This window comes from Oryctolagus cuniculus, chromosome X (genome assembly GCF_051225735.1).
Source record: "Oryctolagus cuniculus isolate XC-2025 breed Fujian yellow rabbit chromosome X, ASM5122573v1, whole genome shotgun sequence".
Taxonomy (NCBI): domain Eukaryota; kingdom Metazoa; phylum Chordata; class Mammalia; order Lagomorpha; family Leporidae; genus Oryctolagus; species Oryctolagus cuniculus.
The window spans coordinates 134,077,921-134,101,930 of record NC_142888.1 but is presented as its reverse complement, the minus strand read 5'-3'; the positions used below and the strand labels follow the sequence as shown (position 1 = coordinate 134,101,930).

At 37.1% G+C, this 24,010-nt stretch overlaps 1 protein-coding gene across 6 annotated transcripts in view; it reads right to left on the bottom strand.

Moving 5' to 3' along the window:
* The window catches only part of VAMP7 (vesicle associated membrane protein 7), a 59,389-nt gene that overhangs the window by 19,464 nt on the left and 15,915 nt on the right, over nt 1-24,010 (bottom strand). For 2 of the 6 annotated variants that reach the window (XM_070066507.2, XM_089324085.1), the window contains 5 exons: nt 23,032-23,089; nt 20,787-20,924; nt 17,611-17,701; nt 9,445-9,512; nt 5,880-8,048 (listed from right to left, as the gene is read on the bottom strand). In XM_070066507.2, coding sequence (XP_069922608.2) covers nt 7,980-8,048; nt 9,445-9,512; nt 17,611-17,701; nt 20,787-20,924; nt 23,032-23,089 — 424 coding nt within the window. In that variant the 3' untranslated portion in view covers nt 5,880-7,979. Of the gene's footprint in view, nt 1-5,879; nt 8,049-9,444; nt 9,513-17,610; nt 17,702-20,786; nt 20,925-23,031; nt 23,090-24,010 lie in introns of those variants that run through there. The other 4 variants (XM_002722201.6, XM_070066508.2, XM_017338149.4 and 1 more) reach the window with 2 other exon arrangements.

The following is a 24,010-nucleotide window of genomic DNA, read 5'->3' as shown; positions in this document are numbered from 1 at the left end:
AAAACTGTCAACAACTTAGGAACAGAACAAAACCACAGCCAACATCAATCTGAATGGGAAAAACCTAAAGTGTTTCCCCCAAGACATGCAACAAGACAAGGATGTACATTTTCACCAACTCTTATTCAGTATAGTACTGGAAGTATTAGCAAGAACAATTAGGAAAGAGAAAAATAAAGAGCATCCAAATTGGAAAGGAAGAAGTCAAAATACCCATGTTTCCAGATGACATGACGTTGTACATGGAAAAGCTTAAATACTCCACCAAAAAGCTATTAAAACTGACAAAAACAATTTAGTAAAGTTGCAGAATACAAAAACCAGACTACAAAAGTTAGCATTTTTACACATCAGTAATAATCTTGCTGAAAGGGAAGTCAAGAAAGCAATCCTATTCACAATTCTGTGAAAAAAATATTTAGGAACAGGCCGGCGCTGCAGCTCACTTGGCTAATCCTCTGCCTGCGGCGCCAGCACACCAGGTTCTAGTCCCAGTTGGGGCACCGGATTCTGTCCCGGTTGCTCCTCTTCCAGTCCAGCTCTCTGCTGTGGCCCGGGAAGGCAGTGGATGGTCCAAGTGCTTGGGCCCTGCACCCGCATGGGAGACCAGAAGGAAGCACCTGGCTCCTGGCTTTGGATTGGTGCGGTGCGCTGGCTGTAGCGGCCATTTGGGGAGTGAACCAACAGAAAGGAAGACCTTTCTCTCTGTCTCTCTCTCTCTCACTGTCTAACTCTGCCTGTCAAAAAAAATATTGGAACAAACTTAAATTGAAGAAATAAAACGTTTCTATAATGAAAATGGTAAAAGACTGATGAAAGAAATCATAAAGGACACAAAAGATATTAAATATTAAGTTAATATTGTTAAAATGTCCATGATTCTCAAATCAGTCTACAGATTCGACATAATCTTTACCAAGATAATAATAACATTCTTTATAATAGTAGAAAAATAATCATAAAATGTATATAGAACCACAGAAGACCCAAAATAGCAAATTCAAAGTATACTACAAGCCTACAGTAATTAAAACAGCATGGTACTAGCATAAAAGCTGACATGCACATCAATGGAACAGAACAGAGAACCCAGGAATTAATCCATGTACAGTAGTATGTCAAACTAAGATGCTTCTACAACAAAGTAAGCAATCAACAGAGTGAAGAGACAAATGAAAGAATCTGAGAAAATAGCTGTAAGCTATTTATCCAAGAAGAGATTAATATCCAGAATATATAAGAAACTCAAAAATGCCAATAACAAAAATAAAACAGTCAATGCAGTTAAGAAACGGGCAAAGAACACAAATAGACATTTCTCAAAAGGGGAGATATGACCAACAAATATAAGAGAATATACTCAATATCACTAGCCATCAAAGACATACAAATGGCTATTATCAAAAAGAGCTGGCAATGATTTGGTAAAAGGGGAACTTTTACTTATGCATTAGTAGCAGGAATGTAAAATGGAATCAACTAGTATACATCAAAAAATGAATGGATAAGGAAAATGTGGTATATAAACACAATAGAATATTATTCAGCCAAAAAAAATAATGAAATCCTGGCATTTGCAACAAAATTGATGGAATTACTAGACATTATGCTAAGTGAAATAAGCCAGACACAGAAAGACAAATACTATATATTCTTTTCATCATATGTGAAATTTAAGAAAAAACCTTCAATCTGAACAAAGAATAGTGCATCCTAGAGGCTGGGGGGAGGTAAGGTGAAATAGAGGGAGTTTGGATAACAGGTACCAAATTGTAGTTAGTTAGCAGGAATAAATTTTTAGTATTACATAGCACAGAAGACTGTAGTTAACAATAAACTAGTATATATTTTATAAGAAAATAGAAGAGAGGAACTATAAGGCTCTAATGTAAAAGTAATGACTAGGAGGGGGAAATTTTGATAGCCCTGATTTGATCAGTACACAGTGTATATATGTATTGAAATGTCACCTGAACCCCATAAATCTATAAAATTATTAATAAATTTTTTCCTGGTGTTTTTAAAAAGTAGATAAAAATCACAATCTCTCTCTCTCTCTCTCTCTCTCTCTCACACACACACACACACCCTATGTTGGCTAGGGAGAGACTACCAGTCCAAGGACCAGCCAATTCTTTTTTTTTAAAAAAAAAAAAAAAAGATTTACTTATCTGAAAGGCAGACTGAGAAAGAGGGAGAGACAGAGCTATCTTCCATCCCCTGGTTTACTTCAAAATGGCTGCAAGAGCTAGGGCTGGGCCAAGCTGAAGCCAGGAGCCTGGAACTCCATCCAGGTATCCCATGTGGGTGGCAGTGACCCAAGTACTTGCTTTCTTAGGCTCATTAGCAGGGAGCTGTATCAGAAGCAAAGTACATGGGACTTGAACAAGTGCTCCTATAGGGAATGTCAGCATGGTAGGCAGCAATTAACCTGCTGTGCCAGCTTCAAGACCAGCTAATTTTTAGACAGCAAAGGGCTCGGAGGGAGTATTCCTCTGATATGTAAATTAAGCAATTCACAGCTGTACCTAACTCATTTGGCCCATAAATCTGCAAAAGGAAACAAATACTTCTCTGCCTTATACCAGGGCCAGGTACCAGGCAATTAGAGACCAATCCTATAGATTACAGCCCATTGAAATTATTCGAACTAACCAACCCTAAACTATTTCACTCTGCTCTGTCTTGTCTTTCTTACAGAAACCCCAATCAAGTCTCTAGTCTCAGCCTTCATTTTCTCTTGACCCTTCTGTCCCTGACCACCCTGTTTTCTCCTATGACCATGGTGTGGCATGTGGAGACCCTTTCTCTGGGACTTGTAAAGATAATAAATTTCTTCCTTCCAAGACTCATTCTCATCTCCTTCTGTGCTCTATCAACTTTACCATATACCACATCCAACATGTATATTCTTAGGACATTAGTCATTAGGGAAATACAAATCAAAACCATAATGAGGTACTACTTTATATCCATCAGAACAGCTATAATAAAAAATGGAAAAGAAGTGTTAGCAAAAATGTGGAGAAACTGGCAACCTTGTACATTGTTGGCAGAAATGCAAACTGGTAGAGCTGCTTATGGAAAAGAATTTGATAGTTCCTCAAAAAGCTAAACATAGAATTCCTTTATGACTCAGAAATTCTATGCTTAGGTATAGACCCAAAGGAACTGAAAATAGGGGCTTAAACAGATACTATTCATAAATGTTCGTTTTTAGTATCATTCACAATAGCTGAAAGGTGGAAACTACTCAAGGGTCTATCAACAGATGACTGGACAAACAAAATGTGATATATACATACAGTGGAATATTATTCAGCCATAGGAAGAAATAAGGTTCTGACACAAGCTACAACATGAATGAACCTTGAAAACATTACAGTTAATGAAGCAAGCCAGACACAAAAGGGTAAATGGTGTATGATTCTACTTATATGCAATATCTAGAACAAATTCATAGAGACAAAAGTAGATTCAAGGTTACCAGGGGTTCAGGATGAGGGGAATGAGAAGTTATTGCTTAATGGTTACAGAGTTTCTGTGATAAAAGTTTTTGAAATAGGTAGTAGTCAATGACATGATCAGCCCTTGTATAGACTGTTGAGGAACAACTTACTATTTTATTCCTTTTAGTATTTTTGTTGTTGTTGTTGCTCTGTTTGTTCTACATAGACCACTGGTTGAACTCTGTAATCAATGCACAATCATTCTCAGGCGTTTAAAATTAACAGAAAAGTGATCTCTGTTAAACATAGGAGTGGGAATAAGAGAGGGAGGAGATATATAGGTTGGCACAGGCTCACTTGGACTTACCTCCAATGGTGGAACTAGAAATGTGCCAGGGGATTTCAACTCAATCTTACCAAGGAGGCAGGTACCAATGCCAGCGCACTTGGTAAAGTGGTAAGTATAAATACACAACCAATCAAAAAGATAGGGTATGTGTCGATGAGATTTCACAAATAAGTCCAGTGTAAGCAAATAATGAAGGATAGAATTAACAGGGAGAGAATGATCCTGCGGGGGAAACAGGACACACAGCAGACTCATAGAATGGCAGCACTCCTGCCTCAGAATCAACCCTTGGGACATTCGGATCTGGCTAAAAGGTCCATGAGAGTCTCACAGGCATGGAAAGCCATGACACGGTGGCAAAAAACAATCTAAACGAAAGATCCTGGTGAACAAGACCCCAGCAGAAGGAACAAGCCATCAAGGAGAGAAGCACCTTTCTCTGAAGGGAGGAAGGAACCTCCACCGTGATACGGCCTTGACTAAACAAGTTCAGAGTTGGTGAACTCAAGGGGCTTCCACAGCCTAGACAGCTCATAGCAAGAGTCTCCGGTGATTGCTGACGTCATAAATAAGAGTGCCAATTGTTAAATCAACAATGGGAGTCACTGGGTACATGCTCCCCACGTAGGATCTCTGTCCTTAATGTGTTTTACTATGAAACTTAAAAACAACGGGCCGGCGCCGTGGCTCAATAGGCTAATCCTCCGCCTTGTGGCGCCGGCACACCGGGTTCTAGTCCTGGTCAGGGTGCCGGATTCTGTCCTGGTCGCCCCTCTTCCAGGCCAGCTCTCTGCTGTGGCCCAGGAGTACAGTGGAGGATGGCCCAAGTGCTTGGGCCCTGCACCCCATGGGAGACCAGGAGAAGCACCTGGCTCCTGCCATCGGATCAGCATGGTGCGCCAGCCGCAGCGCGCCAGCCTTGGCGGCTATTGGAGGGTGAGCCAACGGCAAAAGGAAGACCTTTTTCTCTGTCTCTCTCTCTCTCTCACTGTCCACTCTGGCTGTCAAAAAAAAAAAAAAACACTACTAGTCGAACAATACCCTATACCTTGTGCGGTTGTGTGAGGGCAGCCTGTTGAAATCCTTGCTTAGTATATACTAAGTTGATCTTCAGTATATGAAGGTAATTGAAAATGAAACTCGATGAAGGGCGGGATAGGAGAGGGAGTGGGAGAGGGGAGGGACACGGGAGGGAGGGAGGGAGGTTGGGGGGGAAGCCACAACAATACAAAAGTTGCACTTTGTAAATTCACATTTATTAAATAAAAAAAAACTATATAACAAACAAAAAAAAGGAAAAAAAAGAACTTAATACTTTACCCTTTTAGTATTTTTTATGTTCTACTTAAAACTATTGGTTGAACTCTGTAATTAATACACAATTACTCTTAGGTGTTTAATTAATGCTATAACTAGTACTCAAATAGTATTTTACACTTTGTGTTTCTGTGTGGGTGCAAACTGTTGAAATCTTTACTTAATATATGCTAAACTGATCTTCTGTATATAAAGATAATTGAAAATGAATCTTGATGTGAATGGAAGGGGAGAGGGAGTGGGAAAGGGGAGTGTTGTGGGTGGGAGGGAAGTTATGGGGGGGGAGCTATTGTAATCCATAAGCTGTACTTTGGAAATTTATGTTCATTAAATAAAAAAAAAACGAAATAGGTAGTAGTGATGGTTGCATAACACTATGGAGGTAATTAATACCACTTAAAAACTTAAAGTGGCAAAATTTATGCTATCTATATTGTTTCCATGATCTAAAAATAATGTAACATACCAAAATCCACCAATCTGTATGCTTTAAACAGTTGATTTGTATGGTCTGTGAATTCCTTTTTTTTTTTTTTTAAGGGAAAGAGTTTATTGGGGGAAACCCAACAGACTGGAGGGAAGGGGCAAAGAAGGAAAGTAGGCAGAAGGAGAGCATAAGAGAGAGAGACAGAGAGACACAGAGATCAGGAGAGAAAGAGAGAGAGAGTGTGAATTATTTTCAATAAAAGTGTTTAAAAAATAGAGATAAATGAAACAATTTAAAAATACTTGAGCAATCAAAATTTTAAAAAGACAAAAAAGCATGCAATAAAAAAACAAAGAGCAAAATGGTTTACTTAAACCTAACTCTATCAATATTTACATTACATGTAAGTGAAACACACACTTCAAATATAAGTATATTTCATATATTCAGGAAAGCATGTACATATTAAGGAGATACATGGAATATAAAAATGTCTAAACCAAACTTGGAGAGATGAAAAATACACAAGGTGAGATTAACAGCAAATTTCAAGTTACAGAATATAAATAAACTTGAAAACAGAGTAATACAGGAGTGTCAATTTGTAAAGTCAACAACAGGAGTCACTGTGCACTTACTCCTCATGTAGGATCTCTGTCCTTAATGTGCTGTACATTGAGGCTTAATGCTATAACGAGTACTCAAACAGTATATTTCACTTTGTGTTTCTATGGGGGTGCAAACTGTTGAAATCTTTACTTAATGTATACTAAACTGATCTTCTGTTAAAAAAAAAAGAAGAAGAAGAAATTAGCAATTCCCAACTTGACTCTCGCTGGGATTAAACATGACAATAGGTCTGATCTGATTTCATCATCATTTAAAAAATCATCTATTATTTTTCACTTTATGTTTCTGTGTGGGAGCAAACTGTTGAAATCTTTACTTAATGTATGCTAAACTGATCTTCTGTATATAAAGAGAATTGAAAATGAATCCTCATGTGAATGGAAGGGGAGAGGGAATGGGAAAGGGGAGGGTTGTGGGTGGGAGGGACGTTATGGGGGGGAAGCCATTGTAATCCATAAATCGTACTTTGGAAATTTATATTCATTAAATAAAAGTTAAAAAAAAAACAGAGTAATACAAACTATTCTAAATGAAATAGAGTCCAAAAAGTGAAAACTTCAAGTGGCTTAATAAACATGTAACTAGAGTTCTACAAGGAGTTGAATATTTTCATAATTTGATGAAAAGTATAAATCCAAAATTCAACAAACCTATAACTTAGGAAACATTAAGAAGACTACTCAAGGCACATCATAATCAACTTTCTTAAAACCAATGATAAAGAGAAAATCTTAAAACATCTGAAGGGAAAAAAAGGACACATCATATACATCTATTTTGGTGCAAAAAATTTTTGAAAATCACTGCAGTTTTTTATAATACACATTTTCATGAACTTTTCAAAGATCCCTCATTAAGCATGGATTTTAAAATTTGCACCAAAATATTTATCTTTTAATTCCATTTTCCTATGAATTTTTTTAAAGTACTCATGTATGTAAGGATGACAGCAAAATTCTTACCAGAAACAATGTAATACACAGCGATGAAACACCTTTAAAGCACTGAAAGAAAAACTTTTTTTTTAATTTAAAGAAAAAAATTATTGAAGATCTGAAAAACAAAAGGAAAAACTACTGACTTGGAGTCTATACTTGGCAAAAATATCTTCCAATGAAGTAAGTAAAATAAAGACTTTTTAGACAAACAAAAGGTGAAAGAATTCATTTCCAGCAGACCTGCACTAAGTAAATATGAAAGGAAGTCCTATACGCAAAGAAAAATGACACTAGCTGGAAATTCAGATCTACAAAAAAGAATGAAGAACATCTAAATGGTAACTACATGACTTTTTTCATATTATTTAAAATCCTTAAAAGGCAGTCATTTAAACATAAATAGTAACAATATATTGTGAGGTTATTAATAACAACTATGTTTAAATATGTGTTTAAAACAATAGCATAAAGGTCAGGAAGCAAAAAGTTAAAGTATACTTCTAAGGTTCTTAATTCATGAAGGGGAATAATACCACTTGATGGTAGATTATGATATAGTATATATATATAGATATATATAGATTATGATATAGTATAACTCTTTAACTATAAACCCTAAAGCAATCAGAGAATAACAAAACAAAGAATTATACCTAATAAACTAACAAGAGGTAAAATGGAACAAAAAAGTATCAATCCAATGAAAACAAGAAAAAGATAGAGAAGGGAATGAAGAACAGATGGGAAAAACAGAAAACAAATGCAATATGATATATTTATAATCTTCCTACACAGAAAACTCTAAGCCCAGATTGCTTCATTGGCATATATTTTCTATATATCTAAAGAATAGGTAATACCAGAAGTAACTAAACTCTTTCAGAGAATAACAAGACAATGCTTCCAACTTGTTTGAAGAGCCCAGCATATCTCTGATACTGAAATGTTAAAAGAAAAATAGATTGCAGACCAATATCCCTTACGAGCACACACGCAAAACTCCTGAACAAACAAAAGCAAATCCAAAAAAAAGCAAATCCAATAGTGTTATACAAAAATGTAATGATTTTATAGGAATGCAAAGTTGGTTTAACATTCAAAAATGAATAGAATTTGGGGCTGGTGTTGTGGTACGATGGCAGGTTAAGCTATCACTTAAGACACTAGCATCCCATACAAGCACTGGTTTCAGTATCAGCTGCTCTGCTTCTGATCCAGCTCTCTGCTAACGTGCCTGGTAAAGTAGTGGAAGATCGGCCAAGTGTTTGGGGTCCTGCCACCCATATGGGGGACTTGGATGGAGTTCCTGCGCTGCTGGCTTTGGCTTGGGTTAACCCCAGCCATTGAGACTGTTTGGAGAGTGAACCAGTGGATGGAAATAGTCCTCCTAAGACCTGCTGTTACTAGATGTGTCTATAAAATTAACAACAAACATTTAAATACCGCTAACTAGGTACCAGATTCTATGTTAGGTACTCTGTATGCATTATCGGTTTGAATCCTCAAAATGCTAGGTAGGTATATCTTCACTTTACAGATGATGACAACTGAGGTACAGAGAGGTTAATAAGTAACTTGCCTAAGGTCCTAGAACTAGTAAATGGCAGAGGTCAGATTCAAACCCAGGCAGCCTGACACTAGATTGTACTCTTAACCATTACAATCTTGTTGCCAATAACAGTGAACATGATCAATCACTGACCTATTTCAAGGTATAAACTTCTACTCTACTTTTAAGTTTGGAATTATAGAGATCCAAATTGCAACTGATCTCTGCCCTCCTTCTGTTCTCCTATCCTTTCTCTAAACCTTCATCCACTTAACCACATGGAAAATGTAAAGAAACATAACGACCATAATTGGCTCACAGGGACACAAGATCTCCTTTAATGTTTACTGGTCCTTCACAATCCATGCCTCTTGCTTGATACAAGGAAAGCTCAAGCTATCACCGTAAATAAGAAAGTAAACTGCCCAGTTTTCAGGATTCATAATGGGTCACAACTAGTCTGCATATTTGTTTCATTTTTTATAAATGTGTAGAGAACAGACTAGTACATGCAGCTGGGGTGGTAAATTATGTTGGCATCAATTCAAAGCTTCAGAAGATTATTTTTGTATAGTATGTTTTCCAAACGAAAGTCTCCTTAATGGCTTTTTCTCCTATGCTTCATTGCTACCCTCAATATCACAATGTAATGTAATCACATACTGGAGACAAGAGGGAAAAAAAACTCAAAGTATTGAATTTAAGGCATTTCCTTATTGTTAGTCATCATTTATTTGTAGTCTCTCTACTTTATATCATGTAAAATTATAATATTCCATACTTACTGAATCCACAAGATTTTCTGTTTTGTCTATCAATAATTCCAATCTTTCTCCTCGCTGAGCTACTAGATCTGCATAGGAAAAACAGGAAAGATTATGTTTTATATTAAAAATTTGCTGTTTTTATCTTTGTCTTAATGAAAATCTTAAAAATTAATTATAATTATTATTCCTGACAGCTCATATTTATTACAAAAAGTTTAACTTTTAAAAAATACAAGGTTCCAGGTAAAGCCTTATCAACTAAAGTAGAGAGTAGCCGTCTTTTACGTAAAGGGGCAGATACTAAACATTTTAGGCTTTGTGGGCCATACAGTCTCTGGTGCAAGTACTCAACTCTGTCAAATATAGAGAACATGTAAATGAATGGGCAATGGTTGTGTTCCAATGAAACTTTATGAAGAAAAACAGGCAGCTGGCCAGACTTGACTCAAGGGTAATAGTTTGCAAAAACCCCTGAATTAAGAGTGTGATTTGAGAGTAAAAAAATTGAATTACAAAATGAGTGAGAGTCAGACACTTGCAGAATTGCAGCACGAGAAGCTCCTCAGATATTCCCCACAAGCAACCAACCACCAAACAACCATTTAAAGTCTGTAGAAAATGTGTATTTCCAAAGGGCATACAGTAAATGGAGAAACATGTATACAAAAAAATAAACTCATTATAAGAACTGTGAGATTCAGTTCAGTGAGATGGAAACTCTACTCTTTTTTAAAAAAGATTTATTTATTTGAAGGCAGAGTTACAGAGAGGCACAGCCAGAGAGAGAGAGAGAGAGGTCTTCCACCCACTGGTTCACTCCCTCAGATGGCTGCAATGGCTGGAGCTGTGCGGATCTGAAGCCAGGAGACAGGAGCTTCTTCTGCGTCTCCCATGTAGGTGCAGAGGGACACCTACATGGGCATCTTCTACTGCTTTTCCCAGGCCATAGCAAAGAGTTGGATCGAACTGGTGCTCATAGGTATGCTGGCACTGCAGGAGGCAGTTTTACCTACTATGCCACGGTGCCAGCCCTGAAGTTCTACTCTTGACACTCTGGGTAGTCATCAGCTTTTCTCATTCCACCTCACAGCTCTGTGTAGCAGAATCTGATAGGTTTGGTGTTTCCTTCTTCCACTCAGTCCCCATTTACAGAACAGAACCTCTACCTCAGTTGGAAGGCCAGGAATAGCAGGCCCTGATTGCTCCTGCCTCAACTCATGCATACAGTAGAGTTCGCATGCTGGGAGAGCCAGGTTAAGAACAATAAGGTTACCCAGAACCTCACTGTTAAAGCAAGGGCATCACTTCAAGAGAAATAGTCCACTGTCAATACTAACAACTCCAGAGCACTGGCTCTGATATTTTTCCCAGAGGGGAAAATTTTAACAGCTAATCATGCACCAAATCACCCTCACAAGCTTTGAAGGTCAGGTGAGACCACAGTGCTTGGTTTTAGTATAATTATTAACAAAAGGAAAGAGTTGTCTGCATAAACCAAACACATTAATAGTAGGAGACTAACAACTCACTCTCAGAAATACTGTCTAGACAGAAAATCAACAAAGAGCAAAGTTAAATTACACCCTAGATAAACTGAACCTAACAGACATCTATAGAATGTTCCATCCAATAGCTGCATTCTTTTAACAGTACATGGAACACTCTCCAGGATAGATCATATGGTAGATCTCAAAACAGGTATCAACAAATTTAAAAATGGAAGTTGCATTAAATATCTTTCTGACCATAATGCAATGAATATAGAAATCAATAACCACAAAAACTTTGGAAATTACATAAATGGAGATTAGAAAACTTACTCCTGAACAACCAATGTATCAAGGAAGATACTAATACAGAAATTTTTCAAATTTCTTGAAATGAACAAAAATGGAAACACTCCACATCAAAACCTATGGGAGGGGCTGGCACTGTGGTGTAGCAGGTAAAAGCTGTGCCTGCAGTGCCGGCATCCCATATGGGTGCCAGTTCATGTCTGCTCCACTTCCAATCCAGCTCTCTGCTATGGCCTAGGAAAGCAGTGGAAGATAGCCCAAGTGCTAGGGTCTCTGCACCCATGTGGGAAGACCCAGAGGAAGCTCCTGGCTCCTGGCTTTGGATCGGCACAGCTCCTGCAGTTACGGCCAACTGGGGAGTGAACCAGTGGATGGAAGACCTCTCTCTCTCTCTCTCTCTCTCTGCCTCTCCTTCTCTCTCTGTGTAATTCTGCCTTTCAAAAAATAAATAAATCTTTAAAAAAAAAAACCCCATGGGATACACCAAAATAATTCCTTTTTTTTTTTAATTTTTGACAGGCAGAGTGGACAGTGAGAGAGAGGCAGAGAGAAAGGTCTTCCTTTGCCGTTGGTTCACCTTCCAATGGCCGCCACGGCTGGTGCGCTGCAGCCGGCGCACCATGCTGATCCGAAGGCAGGAGCCAGGTGCTTCTCCTGGTCTCCCATGGGGTGCAGGGCCCAAGCACTTGGGCCATCCTCCACTGCCTTCCTGGGCCATAGCAGAGAGCTGGCCTGGAAGGGGGGCAACCGGGACAGAATCCGGCACCCTGACCAGGACTAGAACCCGGTGTGCCGGCGCCGCAAGGCGGAGGATTAGCCTAATGAGCCACGGCGCCGGCTACACCAAAATAATTCTAAGAGGGAAGTTTATAGCAATCAATGCCTACAACTTCACTTTAAGGAATTCAAAACAAGAATACATCAAACCCTAAATTAGTAGAGAAAGAAATAATAAATTTTGGTACAAAGCTGTCACAGAGAATTAAAAAATGTAAAACCTATCAATGAAAAAAAGAGCTAGAGTTTTTTGATAAAATTCACAAATCCTTAGCTAGACTAAGAAAAAAGAGAAAATTCAAATAAACAAAATCAGAGATGAAAAGGGAGACATTACAGTTGACATCACAGAAATACAAATGACTATTAGAGATTATTATGAACAATTACATGGCAACAAACTTGAAAAACCAGAAGAAATGGACAAAATTCTGGACACACAAACACCTTGCCAATACTGACTTATAAAAACACAGAATACTCAACAGGCCAATAATGAGTAGTGATATTGAATCAGTAATTAAACTTCTAAAAACCCAGGATGAAAATGCTTCACTGTTGAGTTCTACCATTTAAAGAAGAATTAAACTACTTCAAAAAAACAGAAGAAGGGGGAATTCTTCCAAACTCATTCTAGGAGGCCAGTTACCTTGATACCAAAACCAGAAAGGGCATGACAAAAAAAGGAAGCTGAAGGCCAATATCCTTGCTGAATATAGATGCAAAAATCCTCAACAAAATACTAGCAAAGCAAACTCAACAACACATTAAAGAGATTATTCACCAGGACAAATAGGAATCATTCCAGGGATACAAGAATGGTTTAACATATGGGAATCAATAAACATGATACACCATAGCAAACAGAATGAAGGAAAACAGTTGTATCATTTCAATAGATGCAGAAAGGGCATTTGATACAATCCAACATCCCTTTATACTAAAACTTCACAATCTAAATAGAGAAGGAACATATGTCAACATAATAAAGGTCATATATAGCAAGTCAACAGCTGACATTATACTGAATGGGGAAAAGTAGAATGGTTTCTAAGACTAGGACATGACAAGGATGCCAACTTTTACCACTTTTATTCACCATACTACTGGAAATCCTAGTCAGATCAATTAGAAAGACAAAGAAATGAAGTGTATCCAAATTGGAATGGGAGAAGTCATATTGTCACTCTGCGGGTGTCATAATCTGTTATACAGAAAACCCAAAAAATTCCAATAAAAGTATTAGAACCAAATTTATCAAAGTGGTAGGATACAAAGTCAATATTCAAAATCAGTACTGTTATTATACAATAAAAGTGAATTATCTGAAAAAGAAACCAGGAAATTAATCTTATTTCCAACAGCTACAAATATACTTAAGAATAAATTAAAACACAGAGGTGGAAGATCTCTGCAATGAAAATTATAAAAGCACTGATGAAAGAAATTGAAGAGATGATACAAATAAATGGAAAGACATCCCATGTTCATGGATTGGAAGAATCAGTAAAGTGTCCATGCTACCCAATTGAAAATTTACATGGTACCTCATAAATATGTACAATTTCTATGTGTCAGTTAAAATTTGTAAAAACTTATTCTTAAATAAAGGTGCTTTTTTCTTCATACTATTTGGTGAACTCTCTACTTAGTGTAGGGTTAATCTTATGAGAATAAAATTAACTGAAAATAGATCTTTGTAAAAAATAAGAATGGGAATGGGAGAGGGAGGAGGAAGAAGGGTGGGAGTATGGGTGGGAAGGAGGTAAGGTGGAAGAATCACCATGTTCCCAAATTTGTACTATGAAATGCATGAAATCTGTATTCACTGAATAAAATTTTTTAAAAAGGTCACTTATCACAAACAATGGCAGCCAGAAGATGGTGAGATGACATATTCTAAGTGCTGAAAGAAAAAATTCTTTCAACCAAGAATCATATACCACCAAAAAACTATCCTTAAAGAATGAAGATGAAAGGAAGACTTTCCCAGATGAACAAGAACTGATAATTCATTGCTAGCAGACCCTCCTTGTGAGAAATATGAAAGAAACCAGATTGAAATTCGAATTTATATGCATGTGTGTGTGTATACAGTGTTGGTAAAGGTAGTTATGTAGTTACAAAAGGCAGTTTAAAATTCATATTCCTTTTTTCTCCTAATTCATTTAAAAAGCAATTGTAGAAAACAGTATCTAATTTTATTCTTGGTCATACAATATATAGAGATGTAATAAAATTTACAATAATAGCATAAAGGAGATAGATGTTTACAAACCTGTACTAGTGTAAGAAAACAATACTAGATGATAATTGGAAACCACAAAAACAAATAGAAATGGTAAGAAAGCTACTATAGCCAATTTGTTGGTTTTTTAACACTTATAGATAAATTATGTATAGGAATAATAGCACAAAAATGAGGAAGAGTGAATAGAGCTACAGAGGAGTAATATTTCTATAATCACTGGAATGAAGTCCATATAAATGTGAAATAGATTATGATAAGTGAAGATGCATGCTAGAAGCCTGGGGAAACCACTGGGTAAATGAGTAAAAAGTACATAGTAAAAAATCATTAAAAGACTTAAAAATGTTCCTCTAGAAAAATGGTCACTGACTGCAAAAGAATCTAGTAGAGGAGAAACAGGAATTAAATAGGTATAAACTATATAGAAAATAGCAAAACAGCAGATATAAATTAAACTGTATTGATATAACATTAAAAATGAATACAATAAGCAATCTAATAAAGATGGAGCTTGTCAGACTGGATAAAAGTAAAATATGACTACATATGAGGTTTTCAAAAAGTTCACAGAAGATGCATTATGATGAAAATTATGGATCTCTAAATGTTTTTGCTCCCAAATATCTTTTTTTATTTTAAAGATTTACTTGTTTATTTGAAAGGTAGAGTTACACAGAGAGAGAAGGAGAGGCAGAGAGAGAGAGAAAGAGATCTTCCATCCGCTAGTTCACTCCCCAATTGATTGCAACAGCTGGAGTCACACTGATCTGAAGCCAGGAGCCAGGAGCTTCTTCTGGGTCTTCCCATGCAGGTGCAGGGGCCCAAGGACTTGGGCCATCTTCTACTGTTTTCTCAGGCCACATTAGAGAGCTGGATCAGAAGTAGAGCAGCCAGGACTTAAATTGGCACCCATATGGGATACTGGTATTGCAGGCATCAGCTTAACTCAATGTGCCATAATGCCAGCACCTCCATGATCTTTTTGAAGTACTTTCATATGGTTTTTTAAAATGATTTTATTTATTTATCTGAGAGAGAGTTACAGAGAGAGGAAGAGACAGAAAGGTGTTCATCTGCTGGTTCACTCCCCAGATGGCCTCAACGCTGGTGTGTGCCAGGCCAAAGCCAGGAGTCTGGAGTTTCTTTTGAGTCTCTCACATGGCTGCAGGGGCCCAAGGACTTGGGTCATCTTCTACTGCTTTTCCAGGCCACAGCAGAGAGCTGGATCGGAAGAGGAGAACCCGAGACATGAACCAGTGCCCATATGGGATGCCAGCGCCCCAGGCAGAGGCTCGGAATACCATGTCACAGTGCTGGCTCTCCTCTCATACGTTTGTTATAGGAGATATGTTTTAGATTCAAAAGCAAAAGAAAAGAAACCAGAAGAAAGCAAAGAACACAAGAGAACTGGAATAGGCCTAACAATAGCAGACAAAATAGAATTAAAAACTTAAAAGAAGTCAGAGGTGAAAATGGACATTTTGTAAACATAAAAAGGTCCATCAAGAATCCTACAGCCAATCATACACAAATGCACCTAAAAATGTGCTTCAAAATATATGAAGCTGGGGTGAGTGTTTGGCATAGGGTTTAGGACACTGCTTGGGATACCTGGGTTTGAGTCTTGCCTCTGCTTTCAATCTAGCTATCTGTTAATGTACACCTTGGGAAGCAGTAGATAATGGCTCAAGCATTTGTGCACCTGCCACTCATGTGGGAGACCCAGATGGAGTCCTGAGCTCCTGGCTTTGGTCTAGCTCAGCCTTGGATGTTGTAGGCATTGGGGATGAATCAGAATATCTGTCCATCTTTGTCTCTCTGCCTTTCAAATAAATAAAAATCTTAAAAAATAGATATGAAGCAAAAAACTAAAAGTAAAAATAGAAATAGACAATTCAACAATAGTTGGAAGCTTCAATAAAATATCAATAAAGTGTAGAACTAGATAGAAGATAAACAGACAACTTAAACAAATCCTTAAATCAACCAGATCCTAAAAGGTATCTAGAACATTCCACCAGCAATACTAGAACAAATATTCTTCACAAGTGTACATAGAATATTCTGATAAACAATATACTTGGTCATAAAACAAGTGTCAATAAATTTAAAAGGAATGAAATTGTAAAGATTATTCTCCCCAACCATAATGAGATACAATTAGAAATCTATAACAAAAAGAAATTCAGGAAATTCACAAATATGTGGAAATAAAAAATCACAAACCCTTCCATAAATGGAAGAAATGGGAACACTTTTCAACTCTTTCTATGAGGTCAGTATTATCCTAGTATCAAAACCAAAAGCACAAATCACAAGAAAACATAGATCAATATCTTTTATGAACAAAGACATTAACAAATCCTCAGTAAAATACTAGCAGGATGTTTCTAGAAATATAAAAAAAGGATTATACACTAGGATAAAGTGGGATTTATTCCAAAAGCAAGGTTGGTTTACTTTCTGAAAATAAATTATCATATTAATAAAGAACAAAAATACAAAAATCACATGATCATTTCAAAAGATGGCAAAATGATAAAACCATTTTAATGATAAAATCACTTAGCAATCAGGAAATAGAAGAGAACTTTCTCAGCCTGATAAAGGGCATTTAAGAAAAATCCATAGCTTGGGCCGGTGCCGTGGCTCACTTGGCTAATCTTCTGCCGGCATCCCAATGGGCACCGGGTTCTATTCCTGGCTGCTCCTCTTCCAGTCCAGCTCTCTGCTGCGGCCTGGGAAAGCAGTGGAGGATGGTCCAAGTGCTTGGGTGCCTGCACCCGCATGGGAGACCAGGAGGAAGCACTTGGCTCCTGGCTTCGGATCGGCGCAGTGCCGGCTGTAGCAGCCATTTTGGGGTGAAGCAACGGAAGGAAGACCTTTCTCTCTGTCTCTCTCTCTCTCTCACTGTCTGTCAGATTAAAAAAAATCCATAGCTACCCTTGTGAAAGACTCCTCAAAATCTCTCTAAGAGATTCTCTCAATTAAAAACCAGAGACTGTCTAAAGAGGTCAGTTATATTTTAATGATCTATGGATAATATCATCTATCTGGTTATATCTAGCCCAAACTAACCAAATTATTCTAAATTGCTAAACTATCATAAAGTTCTAGGAATTTGTCATTTTAAGCAAACTAACAAATTTAGAGGGAAGAATGATCATAAATATTAAGAAACCATTCATATAATCAATATCATAGGAAGGTAACCTCCATATTGTATATCTGCTGACAATTAACTTCCAACAGTAAGAATAAGTAAGTGCTATTTCAGCCTCTCTGGAATAATTTGAACCCAAGTAAATAATCCGTTAAAATTTTTGCCCACATGCATGAAATTTTATCACTGAAACTTACCTATGTTTCTGACCATGATTCCTTTCAGTTCATCCACTTGGGCTTGAGTCTCCATCACTTTGTCTAGGCCCTTATTCTCAGAGTGATGTTTCTATAAGAAAAAAAATTTTAATTTATGGTACCTAGACATTATTTAAAATATGAAAACAACAACAAGAGGAATGACAATTTACTCTGAAAATGCTACAGAATTATATCTCTACTGATATAAAAAATAATGCCACTTCACTGGAAAAATGTTATTACACCTAAGGGAAAATATGGGAAGATTTTTTTTATGGGCTTCATTTGGAATCTAGAATCTAGGACATTGATGGTAATATATATTTTGAAATTATATATATATAACAATATGGAGTCATCACAACATTCCAGTTGCTTAGTACACAATATTTTGGTTACTTCACTGTGCTACATGTTTCAAACAGGGGATATTATTTAATCCACCTAAAAATTCTGTGATAAAGATGCTATTATTATCTCCATTTATAGATGAAGAAACCAGTGCAGATTTGCTCAGTCATACACAGATCTGAAGCTAACAACAGACAATCTGATTTGAATATTTTGCTGCCAGTTGACCCTATGTACTTTTTAAAAATTAATTAATTTTTTAATTTGGAAATCAGTTACACAGAGAGAAGAAGCAGAGAGAGAGAGACAGACAGACAGACAGACAGAGAGGTCTTCCATCCACTGGTTCACTCCCAACTGGCTGCAATGGCCGGAGATGTGCCGATCCGAAGTCAGGAGCCAGGAACTTCTTCCAGGTCTCCCACGTAGGTGCAAGGGCCCAACGACTTGGGCCATCTTATATTGCTTTCCCAGGACATAGGAGAGAGCTGGATCAGAAATGGAGCGGCCAGGACTTGAATCAGCACCCATATGGGATGGTGGCACCACAGGCGGCGGCTTTACCTGCTGTGTCACAGCGCCGGCCCTGACCCTATGTACTTTTTAATTGTATATTGGTATATTTTTTGGTTGGTGAGGTTTTGTAGAGTTTCACATATATGACATTTTCTAGTGAGGAATATAAAATGAAACATTTGCACAACAAAAGTTTAAAGGTAACTAACTGTGGGGAGCAAACCGGACTAGACTGAGTTACTGGAATTAAGACTTATTCTATGCATCTGCTCTCCCACAATATGGCGTTGGGAGAGAAGTAAACAGCTTCCGCACAGCTGCCTCCAGTTCAACCAATAAACTGTAGGACTGGCTCCTGATTGGAGAGCAGCGTACTCGGCGTGTGGGCAGCCGAGTTAGGATTGGCGGAGGAGGACTATAAAGGAGGAGAGAGACGGCATGCACCAGGAACATCTAAGGGGAACATCTAGCTGAAGGAACACCTGTGCAGCCCCCGAGAGAACCGGCCGGCGGTGTGCTGCTCCCCCACGGAAGTGGGGAATGTGGCCAGGGGGAACTGCCCTTCCACGGAGGTGGAAGGGATAGTAGCCAACCCGGGAAGAACCAGCAGCAAACCCGGGGAGGGCCAAGCAGACAGAAAGAACAGCGCAGGGTCCTGTGTCGTTCCTCCACGAAGAGGGGGAGCGACAACTAACTTGAAGTAACTTCATTCCCAGAGGAATATACACACATATCTACATATGTACATACATACATGCATATATATGTACATATATATCTAGAAGTATAATACTAAAAAAGTGCTATAAAGAATATTTACAGGAGAAATGAAAAGCATAAGGAGACTTCAAAATGTGGAAAATGGAATTCAAAAATAAATTTATTATGGTGCAAAAATTTTAAAATCCACACATAATTTTTCATAACACATATATTCCATGAACTTTTTTGAAGACCCTTCATATTCAATTTTAGTGCATCTATCTGTTTCATCATCTACAACAAAATCATATCTAGAGCTTATGTCTTTGTACTCAAATAGTTTCATGGATAAAAGGTAAGCATCTCTAGTCATTATGAAAATATACATGAAAACCACAATGAGGTGCCACTCCATACCCACTAGAATGGCTAAATTAAAGAATAAGTGTTGATAAGGATGCGAAAAACATTGAAACTTGGGTAAGAATGTAAAATGGTAAATTACTTTGGAAAAAGTGATTTTTAAAAAACATTACATATCTCTCTTTCTCTCTCACCAACTCTGCCTGTCAAAAAAAAATAAAAACATTACATATCACTTACCATATGACCCAGCAATTTCATTCCTAGGTATTTACCAAAGAGAAATAAAAACATATCCACACAAAGACTTGTATGTGGTGGTTCATAGTAGCTTTATTCATAATAGCTGAACACTGGAAGCAACCCAAATATCTAGCAACAGGGCAATGGATAAATAAATTATAGCACAGGAATATAGTACAACTAAACAAAAAAAAGGAAACAAACTATTGATTTGCACAACACAGATGAGTATCAAAAATGATTTACACTGAGTAAAACAAGCAAGACACAACAGAGTATATGCCGCATGATTTCATTTATAGGCAATTCTAGAAAAGACAAATAAAATGATAATGACAGAAAACAAGAGCAGTGGTTGCCTGGGGCAGATTATTGGGGAGGGAACTGACTAGGAAAGGACATGAGAAAAATTATGGAGTGATGGAAATGCTTTCTGTCTTGACTATAGGAGTACTTCAAAGGAACATAAAAAAGGAATTCAAAAAGTCTGCAGAACATGGAATTAAAAGATGTTTATTTTGGTACCAAAAAATTCTGAAATCTATATATATTTCTGTTAATTTTTTGAAGGCTCCTGGTATATATGTAAAACTTCATTAAGTTAACAATTAGGGATTCATACAGATGAATAGACTTTCAAATGATTAATTTGAGTTGCTCAAAAATGAAATTTGACTCATGGGAAGGTAGGAAAGTTTACGTACATGTTAAAAGGTCATTTGGTATATTGAGTGGATGTAAGCCTTAGAAGAGTAGTTGAACTAGATGACCTCCAATGTTATTCCCAATCCTGATACTCTGACCACTATTAATTCCAATTATGAGCTTTCTACCTTAACATGCCCCACCACTTTTTAATATGAACTTTTACTACATTGGATTATAGTAATTCAAGCCAGAAAGTGTATTGCAGGTCAGAGCTTCCTATATGCATGGTGGTTTAAGGTAATAAAGAACAAGGTATGACTCACAACACTTCATCCTCAGAAAGATCTTACCAGTTGTGCAGCCAAGACACTTGAGAACTCGCTATTCATGGCATATGGAAGGGCTGTCTGTGCTCTTGAACCATAAGTAGTTTGAAATCTCTTCTTTACCTCATTCAGAAAATTAAAGGCTCGGGACCGTTCAAAATCCTGAAAAGAGAACAAGGCAGAGTTCACTCTTAGAAAATAAAAAAAATATGATGTGGATAACTAACAATAATATTAAAAACAGCTAAAATTTACTGGGCATTGACTCTATGAGGAGGAACCAGCACTGTTTCCAATTTACAGAGAAGGAAACAAAGGTCTTGAAAAGGTAATTAACTTGTCAAAGATCAAACAAGTAGTAAATTAAAGAGCTGAGAGTTAAATCCAGATATATCTGGTTATTGCCAACTGAAGAACAGTATGTTATCAACTTCCTGAGATCAAGAATTGGGTTTTACTTCTATATTTTTCATAGGATCTACCAAAAGTTTCAGACACAAAGATGTTCAATAAATCTATAATAATAATAATCTTCCACACATAAAAATAATGCTACTCACATAAACTTTGTTTTTCAAGAATGGTGGTACATTTGAAAAGATCAAGTGACATACCTTGTCTAGTCCAAGACAGTCAAAAAGTATGTGTATGTGTTTATGTGTGTAAGTGTGTGCGTTTCAAATTACAGCTCAAGAAATATAAGGTTCAATTCTCCATTCCAGATTTCATATTTTTCACCTATTCCCAGCTCTTTCATTATCAGTCACTTCATGACACAGCTGGATTTTTTTCTAATTTTAGAAAATACTCCGAAATCAAGGATGAAAATCATTGTGATGATCAATGCCACTCACAGCCATTTCCACCTGTATCCAAGATGTTTAATCTAAGACAAAGATTTTTATATTGGGATCAATGGTAAAAAGTCAAGAAGCACTTGTATTTAGGAAATAAATTATATTGCTACTTTCACCAATCTTTAATTTAAATTTCAATTGTGAATATAGATAATAAACCAGAATAGTATCAAACAGCATCTGTAATTTTCTGACTAATATATTTCTGTTTCATATGCCATCAGTTATAAATATCTTGAAATAGCATTAAGTTCAGAATTATAAATTAGACCCATGACTAGATCTTGTTAATGGGTTCAAAAGGAAGCACATACCTTAATATATTAAACATCTTTTAATATTTATATGTATTTCAGCATTATTTGTTATGTTTAGAATCATGTGCATATTATTTTGTACATTTAAACAGTGAGAGGAGCTCAAGGGTGACAAAGAGGTCTGTGACACAATAAAAATTAGGAACCCTCATCTATGGCCATCATGCCAGTTCCATGTCTCCTGCCAGTGAGCAATTTAGAAACAAGCATACAGCCCAGAAATCTTTTTCTGCCAAGGGCCATTTGGATATTTAAAAAATCATTCACAGGCTACACAAAATTATTAACTTAAAAATTAGCCTGCTATAAATTTATTGAATTTCCAGTCCCACCTGCAGCTGGCTTGGCAGGGCCAGACCAAATGAATTTGCAAGCCTCATGTGGCCTGTGGGCCAGACGTTCCCCATCCTGCAATAAATGAAGTTCACTTTGAAAATGAGGGGGGAGAAGGTATGCTCTGGTAAAAATGTCTTCATTAGTACAACAAGAAAATCAAAAAGGTAGTCCATCTCTTTTGTACATGAATAAATAAGTATGTTGCTCCATGTAGCCATGGGGGGAACCTGTCCAGGAAGAAGTCAACACGGAGGAAAGCAGAGGAGAGAAAGGATTGTGATGATATCATTAACTTATTCAATGTTTTGGGCCTAGAGTCTATAAATATTAAAAAGCAAAACAAAACAAAACCAACTTAACCAATATAAACTATTACACACTTGATTGTAATATGCTATGACACTGTTTTTCCAAAGTATGTACATCTAAAATTCAGAAAGTATTTATTAGAGAAATGAAATAATCTATTTAACATTCTAGTTAAACAATTTTTGGGAGGATTTGATACCAAAGAATCATAATTATGATCACCAATTCTCACCACACAATAGGACAAACATAGAAGTAGCAATAAGTTAATACTTTACCAAAACCAACCAGGTATTGTGTTTTCCTGTCATGTGTTGCTCTATATGACAAATGCAAAGTTTCAGAACATTTCTAAGAAAGTTCCCATCATCTTTACTTACCATAGGTACAGATAATTAAAAACTGTGTTAACAATGTACATAAATAGCATTATGTCTTCAAGTTACTTACATCATCAGTGATACAAAGATACACAATCCTGTCTTGGCAGATGTAATGAAACAAATAACTGTAGAATAAAAGATATAAAACTAGTTATAAATAACATCTCTTTCATCTCTACCTTCTAAGTATAAGTAAGTTTAGTACTGTCAATATCACCCTATTATTTAGAGATAAGTCTATTCTTTCTCTCTCTGCCTCCTTGCTCCATACATCTGTTTCTCTCATGTCAAACTAAAAGGAGTACATAAGAAATTAAAAGAACTCTCTACTCCGGTGACACAGTGCAACAGTATGTTTATTACCTATTAGAATGATAGCTGCAAATACATAACTGGGCTCTTAAGGCCTGAATAAGAGATGACATCTTAGGAGGGATACACAATTAAGATTAAATCCCAATGGGTCCATATATTCTTCCTTGCTTTTTCTGAAGATCTCAAAGCAAATGTGCTTTCTACCAAGTATTCTACACTAACATGTTTGCATATCTACATTGAGCCCGTTACTGTGCTGGATGCTGAGTTACACGGAAACAAAGCTATCAGTCCCTGCCTTCATGGGGATCAAAGTGCAGGGAATTACAGTGCAGCATGGCAATTAGGATGATGAAGAAATTAAAGGCAGTACATGGTACTCTGCGGACAAAGAGGAGGCCATAAGAGACTTGCCAAAGTGTAACAGGAAAGAATTCCTGAAAAAATCAATGTCTGATTTGGGACTCAAAGAATATGAAGAGATGGAAATTCAAAAAGTTAGCAAAGGGGGCCAGCGCCGCGGCTCACTAGGCTAATCCTCCACCTTGCAGCGCCGGCACCCCAGGTTCTAGTCCCGGTCGGGGTACCAGATCCTGTCCCGGTTGCCCCTCTTCCAGGCCAGCTCTCTGCTGTGACCAGGGAGTGCAGTGGAGGATGGCCCAAGTACTTGGGCCGTGCACCCCATGGGAGACCAGGATAAGTACCTGGCTCCTGCCATTGGATCAGCGCGG